Raw genomic sequence first — 21,327 nt, forward strand, 5'->3', positions numbered from 1 at the left:
GTGTGTCTCCCTGTCTAGTATTAATCATTGGATTATATTCTTTGCTTTCCTCTGGAATCTTGGTTCCCTTGTTCATTCTTTTATGAAATAGTCAATTTATTTTATGGTAGAAAACAAATTGACAATTATAGATTTTCAAGTTTCAATTATGATTACATCAAATGATAACAAAAGAATATAATTCAAATATATTAGCCAAAATATATAACGCAATTCAATATTTGATATATAACATTATTTTACTTCTTCGAGTATTATATCCAGCTGGAACTTCTCTGAGGTAGGTTTATTCTGACAAGAAAACTTCATGGTATTGACTTAACGCCTGATCGATTTATTTATATAACGTTGTGCTTTTTTTTTTATACATCTCTAGGAACGTATAGCGTTTTGGATATGTGTAAAAGTAATAAGTGATTTCGTCTAAAAATAAAATTGAAAATAAAAAGGACGAAAATCAACCTAATTTATACAAAAAAAGTAAAAGGAATATTAATAAACATAAGAATAACGACAACCATTGGACTTCAGGGTCCCAGCATGGGACAGGCGGGGTTAAAGATATTTGTGAGCGCTCAGTGCCACCCTCCCTTACCTGGGACAGTAGTAGGAAAATACAATCAAAACGAGCTATAAGAAATCTGTTGAATTAAGATCTAACTTTTAAAGACAAAATACATGCTCATGATACCTGTAGGATATTATTTATTTGTTTCAGATCGTTTCGGTTTCAATAGACAACATGTATTTCATAATCAATGTTGTAGTATTCCTGACAACCCTCCCACAAATTAGAACCAACGAACTCTCCTCAAGCAAATGTGAATGCCTTAAAGAAAAAATCACATGTATCAAAGCAGGAATCACCACAATTCCCGACGACTGGAACTGTGCTTCTCAAGCCAAAGCAATGTAAGTAAAATATATGAAATGAATGAAATCTATGAGCAAAACTGTTACCATTACTATATTTTCAAAGATATAAGGGATAAAGAAAGAAGAAACACGAGCACCGTTATATTGAAACAGCAAGATGTTAAGATGAATTAAAATACTGATGCGGCAAAAATCTACCGAAGACAAATCTAAAACCAATGTCGTAATTTGGTCGGTTAAGCATAAAAATGAAACAAACTAATCCCAATATACCCTGCATGCTATTTATATTGAATCTATAGACATAGATGTATTTAAGTGAACCACATTTCTAACTTTACAATGCCACGGTCGAGTATGTAAAACATATTTGCAAAACATTTATCGTTCATTGGTGAATTGCAAAACAGTAAGCGCTCAATTTAACGCATGATATGAAACCCAATTATACACTTGCGATTGTATATTTCTCATTTTTGGTGTCACCAATACTGAAATAAAAATGGTTCTTACATAGACCAGCACATAGGAAGAAATCAAGCTAAAATCTAACACGCACAATAAAGCAAAATAGTCTGAAAGCGCAAATACTAGTTTAAAATCAAGGTCATATAACATGTAATTTTGTAGATATATAAAAGACAACGAAATTCAAAAAGTTTCTGCAATTGATTTCCGTGGCCTTAAAGTCGTCTCCGAGTTGTAAGTATACGATTAAGTGCGAAAGTTTCCTGCGTTGTAATGAAAACACACGCGGGAAATGCAAAGTAGATTAGGAGACAGTTCGGGAAATATATATCCATCAGTTTTTACAGCTATTGCTTCTGGAAAATCAATTGAATATGTAATAGTGTAAGTTTCTCATGAGCATCTTCATCAATCGTCTAGAAAATGCATATATCTTTTCAGTTTGCATAAAGTTTTAAATGACGAATAATGCTTTTCCTTGAAAATAATAAAACGAACACTAACATAAAACTAAATTTGATTTACATGCATTTCTTAATTTCTGAATGTCTCTTTAAAGGAAGAGTTCACATAGCAAGAACATGTTCTTTAAATTTTTTTACACGATGTAACGAGAATAGGAATGGTGTATATGACAAAGAGCCAAATAAATAAATAAATAAATAAATAAAATAAAAAAATAAAAAAATAAAAAATACCGCGATAAAAATGTCAGCCCAACGCCACCCATCGGCCTTCAATGAACGACGAGGAAATCCTCATACCACAGGGCCGGCTGCAGCTGGCCCAACATATCATTATACACAGATGCTTAAGTAATATTAAAATTGTTTAATTGAGAATTCTTCTTCCCGGCCAAAGTTTGTCCGGGCCAAAGCTTTTTTGTCCTTTGACATAGGTTTTTGATATTTGATGTGTCAACAGATATGTTGTCCATCCATTTGTAAACTTTTTGTTTGTAAGACCTTGGCCTTGACCATTGACATCAAGGTCAAATCATTGATTTTTAAGCCAATTTCTTCTCTAGGTCATAAAATATTTATCGTTTGACATAGGGTTTTGTGGTTTGGTATATATTTAGATCATATAAAAACAAGGCGTGCCGTACCAAACCCATTGATTTTGATCTTTGATCTCCGACTCAAATAATGGGTTTTAAGCAAATTTCTTGTCCAGCCCATAACTTTTTTTTTGTGTTTTAACGAAGACTTTTTATAGTATGTATGTAGGTATGTAGGTAGACAACTTGAAGACAATGTGTCGCGTACCAAAGTTGTCTTTAACCTTGGCATTTGACATTTAAAGCCTATTTCTTGTCGGGGCAAAAACTCATCTGTGTTTGGATATTTCGTTTTGGGTCACATCATGACATGTTGAAGTGTCGTGTCCCAATTTCATGACCTTTGACATTGAACTATTGCACCAATGTTAATTGATGAAATAAAAACTTGATATTATGTAATTTGGTGTATCTGTAACAGCATCATTTTAAAAGCGGTAAAACCGTTCTCTGGGCGCGATTTGTATTAAATGATCGAAGTTCAACACTCTATCCATATGCTAATACATGTACGTATATATTTTCGTTTTCTATCAAATGCTATCAAAGACACAACTATAATGTGATGTAAGCAATGTAAGGGCATATGTTTATTTAATTTGAAAATCGAAGACTGTTTTGATCGATAATATTCCGGTAACAAATACCCTCAATGGAACCTTCAATCACATTTGTTTAATGAAATTAGAGGTTGTAAGCTCCATCGGTTACGTTTCCATAGTTGGGCAATATGAATGTCGCGTGATATAAAAGTGAGCGTATACCGATTAAAAGAGATTTAAACTTTCTATAGAATGTACAATCAAATACCTAAATATTGATAGGAAGCTTCAATTTGTCTTGTCTATTGTAGATGATTACCTTAGATGTTCACCATATATTGTTCAATATAAATTAAAAAAGGAATTTAAAGGAAGACAACCTCTATTTCCCAAAGTTCAGAATATAATCAGCTGTCATACAATGATGTACTGTCTTACAGGCAATTGGACTGCAACAAGATCTCGGAGATAGAACCATTAGCCTTTGCACCTGTCGGTGACGCCCTGAAAATCCTGTAAGTTGCGACGTTAAAATCTTAGGTAAATATGTGTGTATTATTTTTGTTTTGTTTTGTTTGTTTTTGCGTTATATCGAAAACGCATTTCTTTTAATTACTAGATGCTCCCAGGAACCTGAATCCCTCATTTGGTTCAAATTTTGCTCTTCAAGGGCATTTTCTCTAACAAGAAGTCTTTCCACAGCTTTGATGAGCCATTTGTCTTTAGTAGGCCTTATCGTAAGATTTTTTTCATCAAATAAAACTTGTTTATTAAGCTATCAGAGTGTTTGAGATATGAGCCTAAATTTGCCTTTTTTTCCGCCTTTAAAAGGCAACAATTCTAACAAAGACTCGTCCGATAACTTCAACAAATGGAGACTATTGTAGGCCTTATCATAAAGACTATTTCATCAATTGAAAGTTTTTATCTATCTATAATAGGTTTCAAAATATTGGCTAAAAACTTCAAAAATGGACATTTCTAACCTTTCAAGGGCAATAACTTTCACAAAGAGTTGTCCGAAAACTTTGACCCAATAAAGACTTTTGTAAAGCTTTTTGAGCTAAAGAAGGAAAGTCACATTTATTTTCAAATACCTTTGTTTACTTTCCAGATATATGTATAAATTGATGACTTGACCCCTATGGTCTAAACGATGGTCTTGTGTTTCGATGGGTCAAAATCCAAACGCCATTTTTGAGCATCCTTAGGACATTCTAAGGAACAATAATGCTAAGTTTTACAGAATTAGGTTCTGTAGTTTCAGAGGAGATGCTTAAACAAACTGTTAACGACAACGGCCACCAAGTGATGGCAACAGCTCACGTGGCATGAGCTGAAAGTTAGCTGAAAAAATGAAAAAAAAAACATTTACCAAGTAACGACAATTAATCTTTTTTCAGTTCTGAATTGGATTATAATATGATGTCTATGTGGATTGTTTTTTTATTCTGGTTTTAATGTTTATGCCATGTGTTTGCATTTGTATGCCTCAGAACTATACTTTCGTTTTAAAGCTTTTTGTAAATTTCACTGATGCCTGATCCGCATTGTTACAATATTTTTAAGACTTAAAAAAAATTGTATATCAAAGTGACTTACCTGAGTGCATCTTAACAAAACTAGTAAAAAGTATTGTTTTGAATTACTACAGGGTTCTCAGAAACAACCAACTATCCAGTTTGTCAGAAGATGTCTTTAAAGATTTACAAAATCTTGAACATTTGTAAGCATTATATGAAAAATTTAATGTTTGTTTATATGCAATTCATGTGCTCAAATTTCAAGAAGTCATTTAATGGTCATATGAGTAACCCTTGTCTGATGTTGAAGTCGTAATCTCGCTATAGAGGGTGGTAGATTTAATGGTATATCCAGGGATAATTGAATTTGTACATTTTGTAATTTAAATGATATAGAAGACGAGATGCACTTTATCCTCAAATGCCCAGTTTATAAAGGATTTAGAAAAAAAAATTATCAAGCCTTACTATTGGTGAAGGCCGTCCATGTTTGATATATTCAGTTATTGAGTTCTAATAATGTAAAAGAAGTATGTAACCTGGGAAAATTTATATTCAGAGCAATGAAACAGAGAACAGACTTGATGTAATTCATGTATTATATAATTGCTACACAACCTTCTGCTGTATGTAATATTGTATTTGTGCCTATAGTTATGTGCCTTGGGTAAATAAACTATACAGTCCATGTTACCAAACCAATCCTTGGTTGTTCTTTCACAACGCCTATGGATAGAACAATTTGAAAAAAAAACATTAAAAGTAAATATCGTGTTTCTTTACTAAAGCAGAAAAAAAGTCTGAAATAGTGAAATTTAAAATGGGTATTAATTATGATATTTTCTTATCGACATTTATTTGTAGAATTTAAAATCTTGAAAGTTCATGCTCTCTAAAAAAATCATTTCAGGGATCTCTCAAGTAACAAACTATCCAGAATCCCGTCGGGCCTCCAACAGTGTAAAAATCTGAAAACTTTGTAAGTAAATGAAGTGGGCAAATAAAAGGAAACGATTATTTCATTTTTATCATGTGACTTAAAAAAGAAAAAAAATGCCAATGCCATTTAAATAATATCATTTTAAAGTGTATGTTATTTATAACATAAATGAATTTCAATGACCAACATCTACTACCTATTTATTGACTGATTTTACATCAAAATATATTTAAAGTAAAAAGATCTAAAAAATCTCGTCATAATTTCCATTTATTTGCGATGCACGGTATATTTTTAAATTACAAGGAGAAGAACTGCATTTGGGTGTGGGCTAATGCTCACTCTGACAAATGTAAGATACAAATATTTTATTAATTCAAATTTCAGGCAACTTGAGGATAACAAAATAAGTACTTTGGACGGGAACCCATTCAAAGGACTTTCTGAACTCATCTTTTTGTAAGTAAGAAGAAGTAGCAATAAGTTAGTCTCGTCATGTGGCTCCGTGAACTCGCAAGATTTGACCCTAACTCAAAGGTGATGGACTGCCATATTTTTCAACAAAAATCACTAATGCGTAAATACGGTGATAAAAGTATGACACATATCCATTTTCAAATAAAGAAGGTTTGGTATAAATACGAAACACATTCTATGCACCATATTGATATACACGTAACTCGCAAGCCACAAACAAAGCGGTCTTCCAACAGTAATAATTCCGGTTAAAAAAAACTTAAAAGCCTTATACCAAAGATATTAACAGGGTAAGGTTAGTGCTAAAACAATACTAGACTACAAAATAGACAGGCGATTAAACCAGCTTAGATCAAAACGATACTAAAACATACAAACAAAAATAGAACACAAAAAGACATCTCGGAATAAATTTGTGAATATTTACTGCACATTTTAACCGCAAATATTTAATTACTATGATTGCAATGAACTTACGTGCAAATTTGTAACCGTAGATGCATTCGATATTTAACGGAACAAAAAATGCAGGAACAAATTATTGTAGTATAGAACAAGTGTTTACAATTGGACAGTTGTACTGATATCGTTGTATTCGTAAATGAAAGGTAGTTTTAATTCAGTTTTATTATTTATTTGGAATGAGTTGTATTATTTTTGGAATTTCAGAAATTTAAATAAAAATGTAATATCCAAATTGACAAGGTGTTACTTCGAAGCAGTACCAAACCTTGAAGTGTTGTAAGTAGTAACCGTAAACGCTTCTACGTTCTAAATTCACAATCTGTAGGCATTGTAGCAATTTATTATCGATTAACGATTTTCCAATTATGATGCTTGGATAATCAAGTAAAGAATCTAATGTATGTGCATTTGTTTTATCCTGGTCAACGTTCATGTGGATTCAAATATGTTGTATATGATCGCAAGTCAGGATAAAAATGTTTTGAAATTAGGGAAAAAAACATAGATTTTCATGGGAAAAATTGGCACAAGATTCATTTATTATAAGAATGGAGAATTACGATTTGTACTTACGTTACCATAAACATTCCTTTTAGTACATCAAAAGAGACTACGTACCATATGTAACCCGTTGGAAATGCACCTACCGAAGCATATGTAATCTTATACCTCATTTTAATATTTTTTTGGTTTTAAAAATAATATTAAATATCAAAAGCTTTTAGGTACATGTTTTTGTAAGAATCCGGCAAATTAATTTCCGTTTTTGTTAAAAAAAAAAAAAAAACCCAACGATCTGTGGAATCTTCCAACTCAAAAAGTCTATTTGTTTGGAATGATCCCTATTTAACATCTGCGTCATATGCATTGTTTTTTGTAAAGTTTTTTTGGCATAGTTGTCAATGCAATTATAACTAATTTAACCAAAAATATATTCCCTGACTTTAATGTTAGAAATTGTCATTTTTGTCAACACATACCAAGTTTCATCCATGCCACTGCTTGATTGTCACAGTGATTGACACATATGGAAGACTCAGGTTGCAAAAATATTCATAACACATACATCAACGCATTATTTTGCCTATTTTATAAGTCATTTCGTAACAAATAATTTGTTATGCGTCGGTCATTAAAAAATATTATATGTTTTGGAATCATATCATTGTCGGATCATTCTCATGTTGTGTTTATTCATGTGTATAAAAGTATTCTTTTTTTTTAAAGATATTTAAAGTACATGATAAGAAGATCGTTTTAGTCTTTCAAATTATATGTTTAATTTGTTAATAGCTAGCATTTTGCTAAGGAACTTCGTATTTTTGAAACTTCTTATATAAAATTTTGATTGAATAAGGTATCTACAAGAAAATGGATTATGGCATTTAGGCAAAGATGTCTTTCAGGAGATTCCTCATTTATCGCAATTGTGAGTATATTTTAAATGATTAAGTATCAGTTATTCGTTTCTGTCGAGCCTGTAGACGGACTTTGCTCTGTAGAGCAAAGATATTGTAAAAAAATCTTATAATCAAAGGTAATTTAAACCTTTGTTATTTTCAGCATTGTATAAGTACTACGAACGACATCTTAATAACTGATCTGTAATTTCTATCTCACAGAAAATACTAGATTTCTTCAAAAAGATTCAAGAAGACAGGTCATATGATTTTTCTACTGATCTCATTTACAATTAAAAAATTACACTACCATCATGTGAAGGCTTGATAACTACCCAGTGACGACTTTAATTTCCTTTGAAATCTTCAAGCAAGTTTTTGACACGACGTTGATTTATCATTATATTGCTTCAGGTTCAATGTCAAATCCCGACATTTTTAAATATGCATTTTGTATTGTCCCATGTCCGGATAGTTTTCTACCATTTCGGCATTGTTTACTTAATTTACATCATAATAAAATGTTAAATTGAATGAAACGATTTTGTCCTAGTGTAAATTATTTTAAACGGAAATTCTTTGTGACTTGCAATATTACGGGTATTACTGGTGAAGCAAGACATGTTTAACCTCTGGAACGCCTTATGCCACCCCTCTTGTTATGAGAGTTCATATTGCTAGTGTTTTTGCTTTTGTGTGATGTCTTATGAGTGCCAATGCTATATCAGTCTTCAAAGATCCCGATGTAGGAAAAACATTGTCTACTATACATGACAAATATGTTGTCGTACCAGCAGACAAAGCCCAAAACAACACTGTTTTTGTCTGCAAAATGTTTTACATCCTATGTTTATTATCAGAGGTAGACGTAGAACATAATAGCAGTGATATGACCTATACAGCTACCACACTCTCCAAAGAAGAAATTGTGATTTACCGTCTATGTACTGGATTCCTAAACTCCACAAGAATCCATACAAACAACGTTACATAGCTGGATCTGCGAAATGTACCACCAAACCTCTTTCAAAACTTTTAACTTCTATACTCATAGCTGTCAAAGAGGGTTTGCAATCCTACAACAACACTTGTTACTCCCGTAGTAGTATTAATTCAATTTGGATCCTGAAAAATTCGAAAGTTGTTTTGGAGGCAATTAGTTCAAGACTATCATCAGAATATAATAGCATTAAAACCTATGACTTTTCAACACTGTATACTTCTATTTCACATATTCAGTTAAAATCCCGACTTCAAAACATTATACATGGTTGTTTTTCCAAAAAAGATGGTACACCTAGATACAAATATATAGTTCTTGGTAGAGATTCCTCATACTTTGTAAGAAATAATTCCAAATCATCTTCCAAATATACAGAAGAAGATGTTTACAAAATGCTGGAATTTTTAATCGACAACATATTTGTCCAGTGTAGTGATGGCGTTTTTCAACAAACGGTCGGCATTCTAATGGGAACAAATTGTGCTCCTCTATTTGCTGACCTATTCTTTCACTCTTATGGGGCTGACTTTATAGCTGATTTGATCCGAAAGAAAAAATATCGTTTACCTAGATCCTTTAATCTTAGTTTCCGCTATATAGATGACGTATTATCTTTAAACAATCGTAGTTTTGGGGATTTGATACATCGCACCTACCCCAAAGAACTTGAGATAAAGGATACTACAGACACTGTAAGGTCAGCCTCATATCTTGACCTACACTTAGAAATCGATGGTAAAGGAAAACTATTGACGAAATTTTACGACAAACGTGATGACTTTTCATTCAAAATTGGCAACATCCCTTCAGCACCTGCGTATGAAGTGTTCATATCACAACTCATACGTTATGCCAAAGCTTGCCGAGACTATGCATACTTTTTGTATCGCGCTAGAATTCTAACCAATAGGCTTCTGGAGCAGGGTTATGTTGCCACAAGATTGAAGTCATCACTTCAAAAGTTTTATGGTCGTCATCATGAACTCGTGGATCGTTACGGTGTATCCATCTGCGCCGTGAAAACTGATTTGTTCAATGTGTCATAGTTTTCATTTCCTCTTTCGTCTACCCTGGACTTGACCTTTTATGAGCAACTCGGTGGGTGTTTCCAGCTAAGCAGAGGACGCTTACCCTGCCGGTGAACCTGGTCCATGCTCCAAGCTTTTAGTGGAGTCCGAGTTGCTCAATTACTTTTGTTACTTTGTATGTATGATTTTAGTTACTTTATGTTCTTTGTTGTGTATGTCTGTTTTCCATGTCTGGTCTTTGTCACTGGATTACATTCTTTTGATTACCACTACCACCTTGGTTCTCTTGAATACTCTTAAATTTGTTATCTATTTTATTCGGTTCGCTACATTGTGTATTTAGCTTGTCCTTGTTTCATGTGTTAAACGTTCAAGCCATGTTTTTGAACTTGACGCTTCGGTATTTCTTGCCGATATTTATGATCTACGACAAGGATTTTTCATAACGAACACGAAGTCTTCATAGAATTTCTCAGTTTTGCAAATATTACTGATAGACAGATCTATCCTACAACATAAATAGAGATTTCCTTGCATGCATTTGTCTGTTTTCTACAAATATACCGAAAATGGATATGATGACTATGTCAAAGAAACAACAACCCCACTGGGATGAAAAATCAATGCCACCTATAGGGTCTTCAATAAGCAACAAGAAAACCCTCACAACACAGGGCAAACTGCAGCTGGTCCAAAAACAACATACTACTTAGGTACAGCAAAATAGTTGCCCTCATTGACCCCAGCAACACAAAAAGAAACTGTGAGTGAAAAAGAAACAAGACATACAGAGTCCAGAAACTCCTGATTATTTATCATAAGCATTCTTAATAAGGTACAAACTATCCAGTCATTAACAATCATTACTTGTCTGAATGATTTTCATTTTTTTTTGTTCTCTTTGGTGTAAGAAGCATCAGAAATTTGGTATTTTTGGAATTTAATATTTCACAACTGCAGCTTGTAATTCAAAGGGGTAGACCTAGGCTAAGGGACGTAACTCCTGAATCAATTATATATTTATAACAGTTAATCAAACAAGAATGAAATAAATCTATCTAACGGAGCTTCGTACATACGATTTATGTAAACATTTTCGCAAACATAGTAATGAGTTATAAAATTCATGGCGTTTAATTTAAGTTCACCTCTCTTAATAATGTACAGATGAAGTAAACGAAAATGTGAAAATATTGGCATTTTTGTAATACATAAGTTTCTTAATTTTCTATCTAGAGATCTGTCTAGGAACGCTTTGGTATACTTAGATGAAGCCTTGGGAGATTGTCCTAGACTAACAAGACTGTTAGTATAATTACATATATGAAATAATAATCAACTTTATTATCTCAATCGGTAAACCTTCAATCTGTTTCGCCACGTGCAGCTCCAGGTGTCAACAGAATAGGCCTACAGCAACGCTAAGCTTGTCGTAAAAGGCTACTAAATAGTGCCCAGAATGGTGGAATGGGGTATCCCTGGCGTGTTACATGCTGGGGTTGTCAGGCTATAAAACGGAAAACTTGACTGCAAACCATAGTGGTGCACCGTGTTGGGAAAGATTCAACAGTCCAACACACCAAAAAATTAAATAAATAGAAATAACCGTATATAATTATAAGTAGTAGGCACATCGTAATTGAGCAACTTGAACTCCACAAAAAATAAACCATGCACCACGTGCACTTGAAAGAAGGGTCTTCTGCTTTTCTAGAGACATTCAGTGAAATTGTCATAAAATGTCAAAGAAAAACACGAAGTAAGAAATGATGAACAAATTTGTGACAATTATCAAAATACAATATGGATTTATCAATATAAAATTTGACAATTGATCAACGTAATGTATTGGTTGATTTTTGACAAAAAAAAAATGACTTTCACTTATCTGTCTTCCGTAGGGCTACTCCCAAAACAAATTATAATATTGACTTGTAAAATGAATTATGTTGCTTGAGTTTCTTTTTAATTTTCAAGGAATATGTCTTCTAATGGACTTTGGAAAACTCCATCCGGCATCTCACGATGTCAACTTCTTGTTGAACTGTAAGTAGAACGAATTCAGTTTTGCTTCAGAAATAAACATTCATTCTAAAAATAATTGTTATCGGTATTCCATAAGAAATAATTGTATAGGAATTTTGAAAATTTGCCTTAAGAAAGTTTTATTGCCAAATCTAAGTCAGTAACTTGACGTCACACACACTCAAAAATTACGCACGGATCATACTACAAATGATCGTTTTGAGTATTTTTAGTGACGGATCTTCGACATTCATTCAGACAATGGATCGTATTCTCCTATTGATTTAAGCATTTGTGATCCTCTCGTACTTACATGGCGAGTTCATGACGACTTGCGCACGAGTGATCATTTTCCAATTATTGTGGAGCATTTTTCCTCCAATACAGATGAACGCCAACCTCGTTTTAAACTTGAGAAAGCATATTGGCCATCATTTGAAGCCCACTGCCTTGAAGCGATGAAGGATGTTGAAGATCCCATTTTATTATTTAATGAAAGACTGAAATCAATTACTAATAAAACAATACCTAAAACCTCGACAAATCCAAAACGGCCTAGTAAACCATGGTTTACTGATGAGTGCGACAAAGTGATCGAAGAACGCAACAAGGCCAATCGCCGATTTGACAAAAATCCTACACCAGCAAATTTGTCAGAATAGTTCGAGCAAAAGCTCGACGTACATGTAAACAAGCCAGACGAACCTCTTGGAATTTTTTTCCAGTATTAAATCTCACACTCCGCTTAATAAAGTATGGAATTTTATTAGAAAAGTAAAATGAAAAAATTCGAATTCTTCAATGAAATACCTTATATTTGGTAATACCACTCTAAACACCGAAAAAAAATATCGCCAATAAGCTAGCTGAAACGTTCGATAAATATTGATCTTCAAGTAACTACAAACTGGATTTCCAAAAAAATTATATATCATTTGCAGAAAAGGCAACACTAAACTTTAAGTCGAATGATTCTCAATCCTACAACTCTCAATTTTCTATAGAGGAACTAAAATCGTCACTGGCTAAAGCTCATGATACAGCTAGTGGGCTAGATAATATTCATTATCAACTTTTGAATCATCTTCCTGATCCATCTCTACTTACTACGTTCCTTCCATCTGGAAAACGGCTTCAGTTGTCCCTATGCCAAAACCAGGAAATTATCGCCCGATGGCATTGACTAGCTGCGTCTGCAAGACAATGGAACGAATGGTCAATGATGGCCTTGTGTGGTTCCTTGAGAATCACAACTTACTCACTAATAGTGAGTCAGAGTGGTTTAAGACAAGGCAGAAGTACTCTTGACCATTTCGTCCGGTTAGAAGAAACAAAATTCCTTGGTTTACTTTTTGATAGTAAACTTTATGTTCTTCCCCATATCAAATTACTTCAATCTAGGTGTCTTAAGGCACTAGATATTTTGAAAATGGTGTCCCGTACCGATTGGTGTGCTGATACCTCAACTTTGTTAAATTTATATAGATCTTTAGTTATGTCTAAACTAGACCATGGATCTCTTGTTTATGGTTCCGCCACAAAATCTTACCTTAAACTTTTTGACGCTGTTCACCACCAGGGGTTGCGACTTTGCTTTGGTGCCTTCAGAACCTCTCCTATTGACAGCCTTCATGCCGAGGCAAATGAACCATCCCTTGGAGACAAACTTTAAAAGTAGGTCTTCAATATGGAAGTAAACTTACGGCCTACCCTGATAGCCCTGCCAATGACTGTGTCATTAATCCTATTTATGTCGACATTTATCGAAAACATGAAGGCAAAACTCCTCCTTTTGGCATTCGAATAAAAACTCACTTAGAAGCAATTTATCTGGAGACCAATGCAGTGACAGTTCATGGTGACAGAACTGCAACTGAACGGTTGCCATCGAACGCTTCCATCTCGTTAACACTAAAATTGATTACTCAATCTAATCTTTCACAGTTTATTATTTGTTCTGACTCTTTGAGCTGTCTTTTGGCAATTAAGAGTCACAAATTGAAAAACACTTTTATTTTACAATTTTTTATATTTTATTCATCGACTTCGGGAATTTGATAAAGAGATTGTTTTTCGCTGGGTACCCAGTCATATTGGTATTCAGGGGAATTCAGTTGTAGACACGGTTGCCAAGAAGGCAATAAAATAAATTAGTTAAGGACGTTAGTTTGCCATACACCGATTTTAAACCTTTAATAAGGAAATATATTTTTAAGTTGTGGCAGGACCGATGGGACAACTCCATTCCATAAAACCCGATCTAGGCGTTCATTCGGATCGGGCAATCGCAAAGAACAAGTGGTCATGACTAGATGGCGCATTGGACATTCTAGATGTACACATGGGCATTTGCTTGTTGGTGATCCTCAACCTGAGTGTATCCCATGTGATTGCCCTTTCTCTATCAAACATGTTCTTCTAGATTGTGTGGATTTTGCCAACACCAGGCAAAATTATTTTGACTGCGACAATATGTTTGATTTGTTCAAGACCGTTTCATCTAAAAACATTATCGATTTCTTGCGGGACATCGGTATATTTAATAAAATCTAAATTTGATACCTTCCTTGATTTTGCAATAGTTTAAATGTTTTATCGAAGTAATGTTTCTATGTGTATTTTATGTCTTTTAGATTTACTTTTTACGTACCCTTTTATATGTAAATAGCTTTTTTGTTTTAATTCCATAATTTTATGATGAGACTTTGATCTTGCTTTTAATATTTTCATTTCATTAAATGTTCTTGCCGTGATATGGCCCTGGTCGCCGAAACGGCATTAAAAACACCAATCAATCAATCAATCAGTGAGAAGATGTCTTTGTTTGCGTCAACTTTTAAAGGAATATGAATGAATTAATTTTAGACCAATATTAATTGGGTTTAATTCCACAATTGAGGTAGTTCATCCATAATACTTCTAGCATGTAGATGTTTCTAATTCTCAAAAATGACATTTAATGAACATACTTTAGAATTTAAATGTAAAAACATATGTCAACGACTTGATTTCAAGATACTTGAGCCTTAAAGGAGACAGTTTTGTACCATCTTTCATATCGATTTACTATTTTGCAAACAATAAAAAAAGCTGGTGTACCGAATTTATTGCAAATACATATAAAGAGAAATCCACTGACATTATTTTGAATAAAAGACAAAGCAAATTTGAGGGACACTACTCTCTTGCGATAACTAAAATTCCCAGTACATTTCTCTAAAACTTTTCCCCTCCAATTATCTCCTCTTGAAAGAGTTTTTTTTTAAATTGATGTTTGACATTTTTCTATGCAAATTTTTATGACAAAAAAAAATTAAATGTGTTAGTTGTGCATAATTGCAAACATTTTAGTTAATTAAAAAAGTTATCTATATAATTTTGAAAGATTACCATAATGATTGCACCGTGTAATATGCATGATCTACAGTAAGAAGGTTTTGTTTGTTTAATCAAAGTTTTCATACACAATATAATCAATTCTACAGGTTTATGTGATGCTACTATATTTATCAAACAATACATCCTGTGCTATTCTCAGGTAAGCGTATTTTTTGTTTGGTTTGGTGTTGATTTTGGCTTTTATTGATACAGTCAAATGATGCTTAAGAAATTGCCAACCTATTATATTGTTATTTTTACGTAGCATGTTTATCTTTTGATTTTTATAGGGATTTAAGTAAAAACAGATTTGCGAAAGTGAAAGAAGAGTTCTTTGAGAAACTGCTCAATCTTAGATTGTTGTAAGTACTCAAATGTCAATATTATTTCTATTTTTGCAAAAAAGGGGAAATGGTCTTAAGGTATCTGCGTAAGAAATCTGAAAATACATGCAAGCACTTTCTTACAATACTCGGATTGACATTTATATTTCGATTATTAAGTAGTATTCCAGCTAAGAATCATCCAAATTCTGTAATTATTGATACACCCCCAAAATAGGCCACACATTTTTATTTTTGTTATAACGTTGCTCTATAGGTCTATATGATGTCTGTTCTTAGGAGATAATTCAATTTGAAAATTCAATGGTTTCTGCTGTATTTTGAGTGTCGTGTCATTTACAGATTTATCTTCTTTTATGTTGAATTTACAGTACATTGTATATAATTTATATCTCTTATAAACAAGGGTTATATGAAAAACAACATGCTAATTTCTGTTCAGTATAACGTTTTCAATAAAATATCAAAAATAAAAACATGTAGGCTTTCCAACCATGAATCACATTTTGCATGAGTCTTAGCTGGAGTATTATTTAATGTTTCTACTCATTAAAAAGCCGAAAAAAACATCTTTTATCGGATTTTCATACATTCTTTTAGGTGGTCAATTTGTGAACATGAAGCAGTACATTAAGTCATAAAAATTAAGATATGGACTATTTATTTTGCATTTTCATTTCTAGTAACAACAATATACAAACAAATATAGGTACATAACTTGTATTGGAAACTTCCCATTCTATGGTATATAGGGGATGGGCAATCAGGAATGGAGAACGAAGAAATGGCATGGTGACTGATGATTTAGTATAGTTAGATTGGGAGAGAGTAATCAAGGGAACCAAGGTTATAGCGGTAATCAAAAGAATGTAATCCAGGGACAAAGACCAGACATGGAAAACAGACATACACAACAAAGAATATAAAGTAACTAAAATTATACATACAAAGTAACAAAAGTAAATGAGCAACTCGGAATCCACTAAAAACTGGGAGCATGGACCAGGTGTATGGGGAAATCTATAATCTGATTTACATTAACTCGTTAGGTATTTTTTCTATTATGATGTCATAACTTTTGACTTAATTCACATGAATGAATTGTAAAAACGACCTCTGCTACAAATTATTTGAATTCGTGAACAAAACCGATCTTGAAATGTTGATGACGTGTTTGTAAACAGGTCCTACAATTTGTTTAAATATCAAATAGCAGCAAAATTCATAGTCTTGAGAAATCGGAAGTTTTTAAACTCATATATAAAACTCAACTAACAATTTGACAAATACTCTTTAAACATTTATAACATTATAGACAAATTGTTTGCTTTGTAGGAATTTACATTCAAACAGAATATCGAGTGTTGAAAAAGGAGCTTTCATTGGAATGCCGTCACTACGGCGTTTGTAAGTTTTTATGTTTACATACATATATCTATTAGTTAAGTATTAAATAAGGGAACATGTAAAAATCGTCCTGTACATTTTGAGTTATTGATGGATAACAGTAATGAATTTCAGTTTTGTTGTAAATCGTGGCCTCACCAGAATAATATATTTTTGTCTTCATTATATTTAAAATACATGCTTTTCGACCAAGGTAATAAAACACAAGTCATATGCGCTGCTTACAAAAAGTCGAAACTTATTGAGAAATGTTTTGTTTCTGACAAACATATCGTAAATGATGAAGCAACAAATATTTTCTTCTGTACTTTTTACCTTATTTTTTCATCTAGAACTTGAGGTGTCTTCCACACAAAGTTTAAGATTTATTTTGAAGATGGTGACTTCGTGGCTTTAAAAATTGACATCCAGTGTACATTCTGTTTTAAAACTTATATTTTGAATACTATTGTTAAAATATTTACATACGAAAGGATCATTAGATAGATAATAATGAATTTGATAAAAAGAGTAATCAAGGGAACTAAGGTTATAACGGTAATAAAAAAATGTAACCCAGGAACAAAGACCAGAAATGGAAAACAGACACACACAACAAAGAACATAAAGTAATTAAAATCATACATACAAAGTGACAACAGCAATTGCGATAGTAAAAATAGTGAACAACATCAACCTTAAATAGTGTATACTCTTGTAGATCACTACGGAATAATGAGCTTGCGTGTGACCAATCGATAAAAAAACTCTTACAATGGACCAATGAACGTGGAATAATGGTTGATGTCTCGTGGTGTGAGCAAATCTACTAGAAACATCCAAGAGCATCTTAAATAAATATTAAAAGTTTATATTGTTTTGTTCTCATCCGTTCTTTCTTTCACATAAAAAATAGAACACGCTACCACGCAAGTTACACAAATGAAATTTATGGTTTAAAATTTAAACTAATAACGGAATAAAAGGACTAAAAGAATAAAAGAAAAAAATGATTATGTTGATTTACTTACTAAGATTCTTATATTTTTTTAAAATAAATTTCCAATTTACTCAAAAAATGTGATCGAACTTGTGTTAAAAATGATTAAAAAAAAGTCTTCAACCTCAAGTGTATTTTTTACCTTTATATTTACCTTTTTTGTCATTAAAGTCTTTTTTTTCAGTCTAATTGATAATAACAGACTAAAATCATTTTTGTATAAAAATTCAACAAGTCATGAAAACCAAGCAAATTCCTACTAGTTATATTAGGATATAAACAAAATACTTGCTAAAATATACAGACATTGTACTCTGTTATTTGAGCCAAATCTTCTTAATAGTCTAAGTACTTACTGGTAGATCAAATAGAAATGTCGGAAATTACTTCAACGGTCTTGAATTTTTGTAAATGATGCAATTGAAGAACAGAAGTAAGAATAATTGTTTTTGGAATATTTGTTCAGTACACAGATCTTAGATTGTGCCACGAATTATCGTGCATGTGTATAACAGAACACAAGAAACAAACAAACAAATACGACAAAAAACAAACACAAACACAAACAAACAAACAAGAAGGACAAAAACAGAAACAAGATAAAAATGAACCCACTTCATCTTATGAATGTAAATTTTCTTTGTTTCCTGTGTTCACATTTGGACCAAGTTTTGTTGGGATTTTTGACGTATTTGAATCATCCTACTGTTGACGCTTCGGTATTTTGTTCGCAAATATGTAATCTCATTTATTGAATATCGAAATTTTATTGATAACACTTGTAATATTATATTTGATTCTTTCAAAGATCATGAAGTATAGACTGTGACTTGGAGACAATGAACTACTTACTCAAGATAAACAATTACATTCTAGTGAATCGATGTTGTTTAAAAGGGTGACTTTTTGACTGAAAAGTTACTTATATACGGATGTTACAAGAAAATACTAACTTTCAAATTGATGATATTTGTTTTCAACCTTGCTGTTCGTGTCATAGGATGTTAAACTAAACTGTTACCGATTATGTCTTATGTACTGTTATGGTATCATTTAGCGTTAGTTGTTCTAAAATCATTTTGTTTTGTACTTCTCAAAAACTATAAATTTGAAATTCAAATGGAATTCATCTTGTCTGTTTCTATTTTTTCATTTAGTTGAATTGTTTAAACATATAATATTTGCAGAAAAAAAAATTCCAAGAGTGTAGAAAAAGTACTTACTACTTGTCCCGCTTGTGTGCCTATAAAATGTGACCGAACCAGGAAAGTTGTGTATATATCATATTGCATGACAATACATGTGTAACTGAACCTTTATTGAAATGGAAAAAAATCATTTAAAAGCCAGACGGGGAAACATGGGACATACCGCCCATTCAAATCCATCTGTCTTCAATAGTATAATGTGTCGGCCAAGACATGCAGCAGAATATTGCAACATGTCTAAACGATATACAAATATGTCAAAGAGTAATCAAAGGAACCAAGGTTATAGCGGTATTCAAAAGAATGTAATCCAGGGACAAAGACCAGACATGGAAAACAGACATACACAACAAAGAACACAAAGTAACTAAAATCATATATACAAAGTAACAATAGTAAATGAGCAAAAATGACTCCACTAAAAACTGGGAGCATGGACCAGGTGCACCGGTTAACAAAACATATTTTCACAAGTATATGAAAGTACGTTATTTTTCTTATTTCTGAATTCAAACTTCACAATTTCTTTGTAATTATCAGTATTTTTTTCAACTTATATTCCGTAAAGTTACTACTGCTGTTGGGTAATATATTCTGTTGATACTATAAAAACAAACAAATACCAACAAACAAACAAAAAATGCAACAAAATTATTCATTTCATGCAATCGGTTAAACAATCGTCATTATTTTGTAGGTGAGTAGAACAAAAATAGTTACTCAAAAGATAAAAAAGATAATTGTTTTCTTTTCACATGATATAAAAAGGATTATCATAAAAAGTAGATCAACTGCCCTTTACGACTCCTCCCTATTGATATTTGGCGATACAATATTTCATAAACTGCCTTCCGGTCAGATTTCAATAAGTATACAAATTCCTTTCTATTTACTTATCAAAGAAAACATCCAAACTACAGAAATACATTATAGAGGACAAAATCCTCATAATGGTAAGCAATGCGAATTTAATATTTGACCTTATATGCACAGAGTGTCTGATTTCAGTCTCACAGGAAGTAAGCTCATAATACATGTACCAAGGACAATATAAAGCAGGGATCTTTTTTAGTTTCGTATTTTTAACAACAGTCTGAAAAATATATTCTAGTTGATCTAAACCTGTAAAAGGCATTTACATTTTTAACAACTTCAATATAGTTAACTTTGTCCTTTTACAGGTTACACCAGCCTCGTATCATTAGGAGATCAAACTATTTCAAAAAATGTCTAATGGATATTGGTCCGGCTCAATCTTTTCTTAAATTAAGTGCACTTTAATGAATAATAGTTATGCAATCATGAAATCGTGTTTGAATGATTTGTTTATGTATGATATGATAAACGTGACAGCCAAAAGTGATGGTTTAAAGGGAAAATTCTGTGTGTATGTCAGTATTCCTTTTGCGTTATAAAATCTTGTTTAACCCACCAGTCTTATTGCAAACGTCCGTACTAAGCCGGGACCATTGGTTTCCCTTTTAACCCTGGTATTGGCATTAGTTATACGGAGTTTTCTTTTGAATATTCCTTTTGAAGAATGGCTAGATTTTACCAGGAAGGTAATTTTGTTATTACCCTACATTTCAAAATGGAGTGTCTGCAAATTTTAATCTAGGTAATGAAAGATACGGCCCTTCATGAAATTTAAAAAAATGATAAACTATATTAAGGTGCTGAATTTGACAAGTCAGTTAATTAAAAAGTAATCAAGGGAGCAAAGATTCTAGCTGAAATCAAATAAATAAATCAGGAAAAAAAGATTAGACATGAGAAACAGACACACACAAAACAAAGAACATGAAATAATCAAAATAATGCGTTCAAAGCAACAAAAGTGGATGGTCAACGAGGACTTCACTAAAAACTATAAACATGATCCTGCAATTAATCTTAAGGGTTAAGTTAAAATATTTCTAATGTTTTTATTTCTTTTTCTACTTTTATGGAAATCAATTTCTTGTAGAAACAATAATTATTGGATTTATTTGCGAAATTCAATCAAATGTAGCAATGTAAACATAAAGTATACCAGCATAACTAGATCTAAAAATATATGGGCAATGACGCTGGATAAAAACGTCATGCTAATATTGTTTAATTAATTATATATAATTTTTAGTTTCGTTGTGTGAAATCGGTTTCTGTTTATTTCAAGTTTTATTTAATTAGGTTATCCTTTCCTTGCAATATGTTGTTCTCAA

At 32.2% G+C, this 21,327-nt stretch overlaps 1 protein-coding gene across 1 annotated transcript; it reads left to right on the top strand.

Moving 5' to 3' along the window:
* The first annotated feature begins 252 nt into the window (after window positions 1-252).
* Window positions 253-17,775, top strand: LOC148614459 (uncharacterized). Its single transcript, XM_088586183.1, has 14 exons — window positions 253-280; window positions 719-912; window positions 1,507-1,578; window positions 3,387-3,461; window positions 4,601-4,672; window positions 5,380-5,448; window positions 5,797-5,868; window positions 6,556-6,627; window positions 7,709-7,780; window positions 11,019-11,087; window positions 11,760-11,828; window positions 15,476-15,547; window positions 16,865-16,936; window positions 17,637-17,775. Exons 2-14 carry the CDS (start codon window positions 743-745, stop codon window positions 17,746-17,748), a joined length of 1,068 nt encoding a protein of 355 aa, XP_088442309.1. The 5' UTR covers window positions 253-280; window positions 719-742; the 3' UTR covers window positions 17,749-17,775.
* Window positions 17,776-21,327: the final 3,552 nt, after the last annotated feature.

The sequence above is a fragment of the Perna viridis genome, chromosome 6 (assembly GCF_037379345.1).
Source record: "Perna viridis isolate PV_CMFRI_1.1 ecotype Kerala chromosome 6, ASM3737934v1, whole genome shotgun sequence".
Taxonomy (NCBI): Eukaryota; Metazoa; Mollusca; class Bivalvia; order Mytilida; family Mytilidae; genus Perna; species Perna viridis.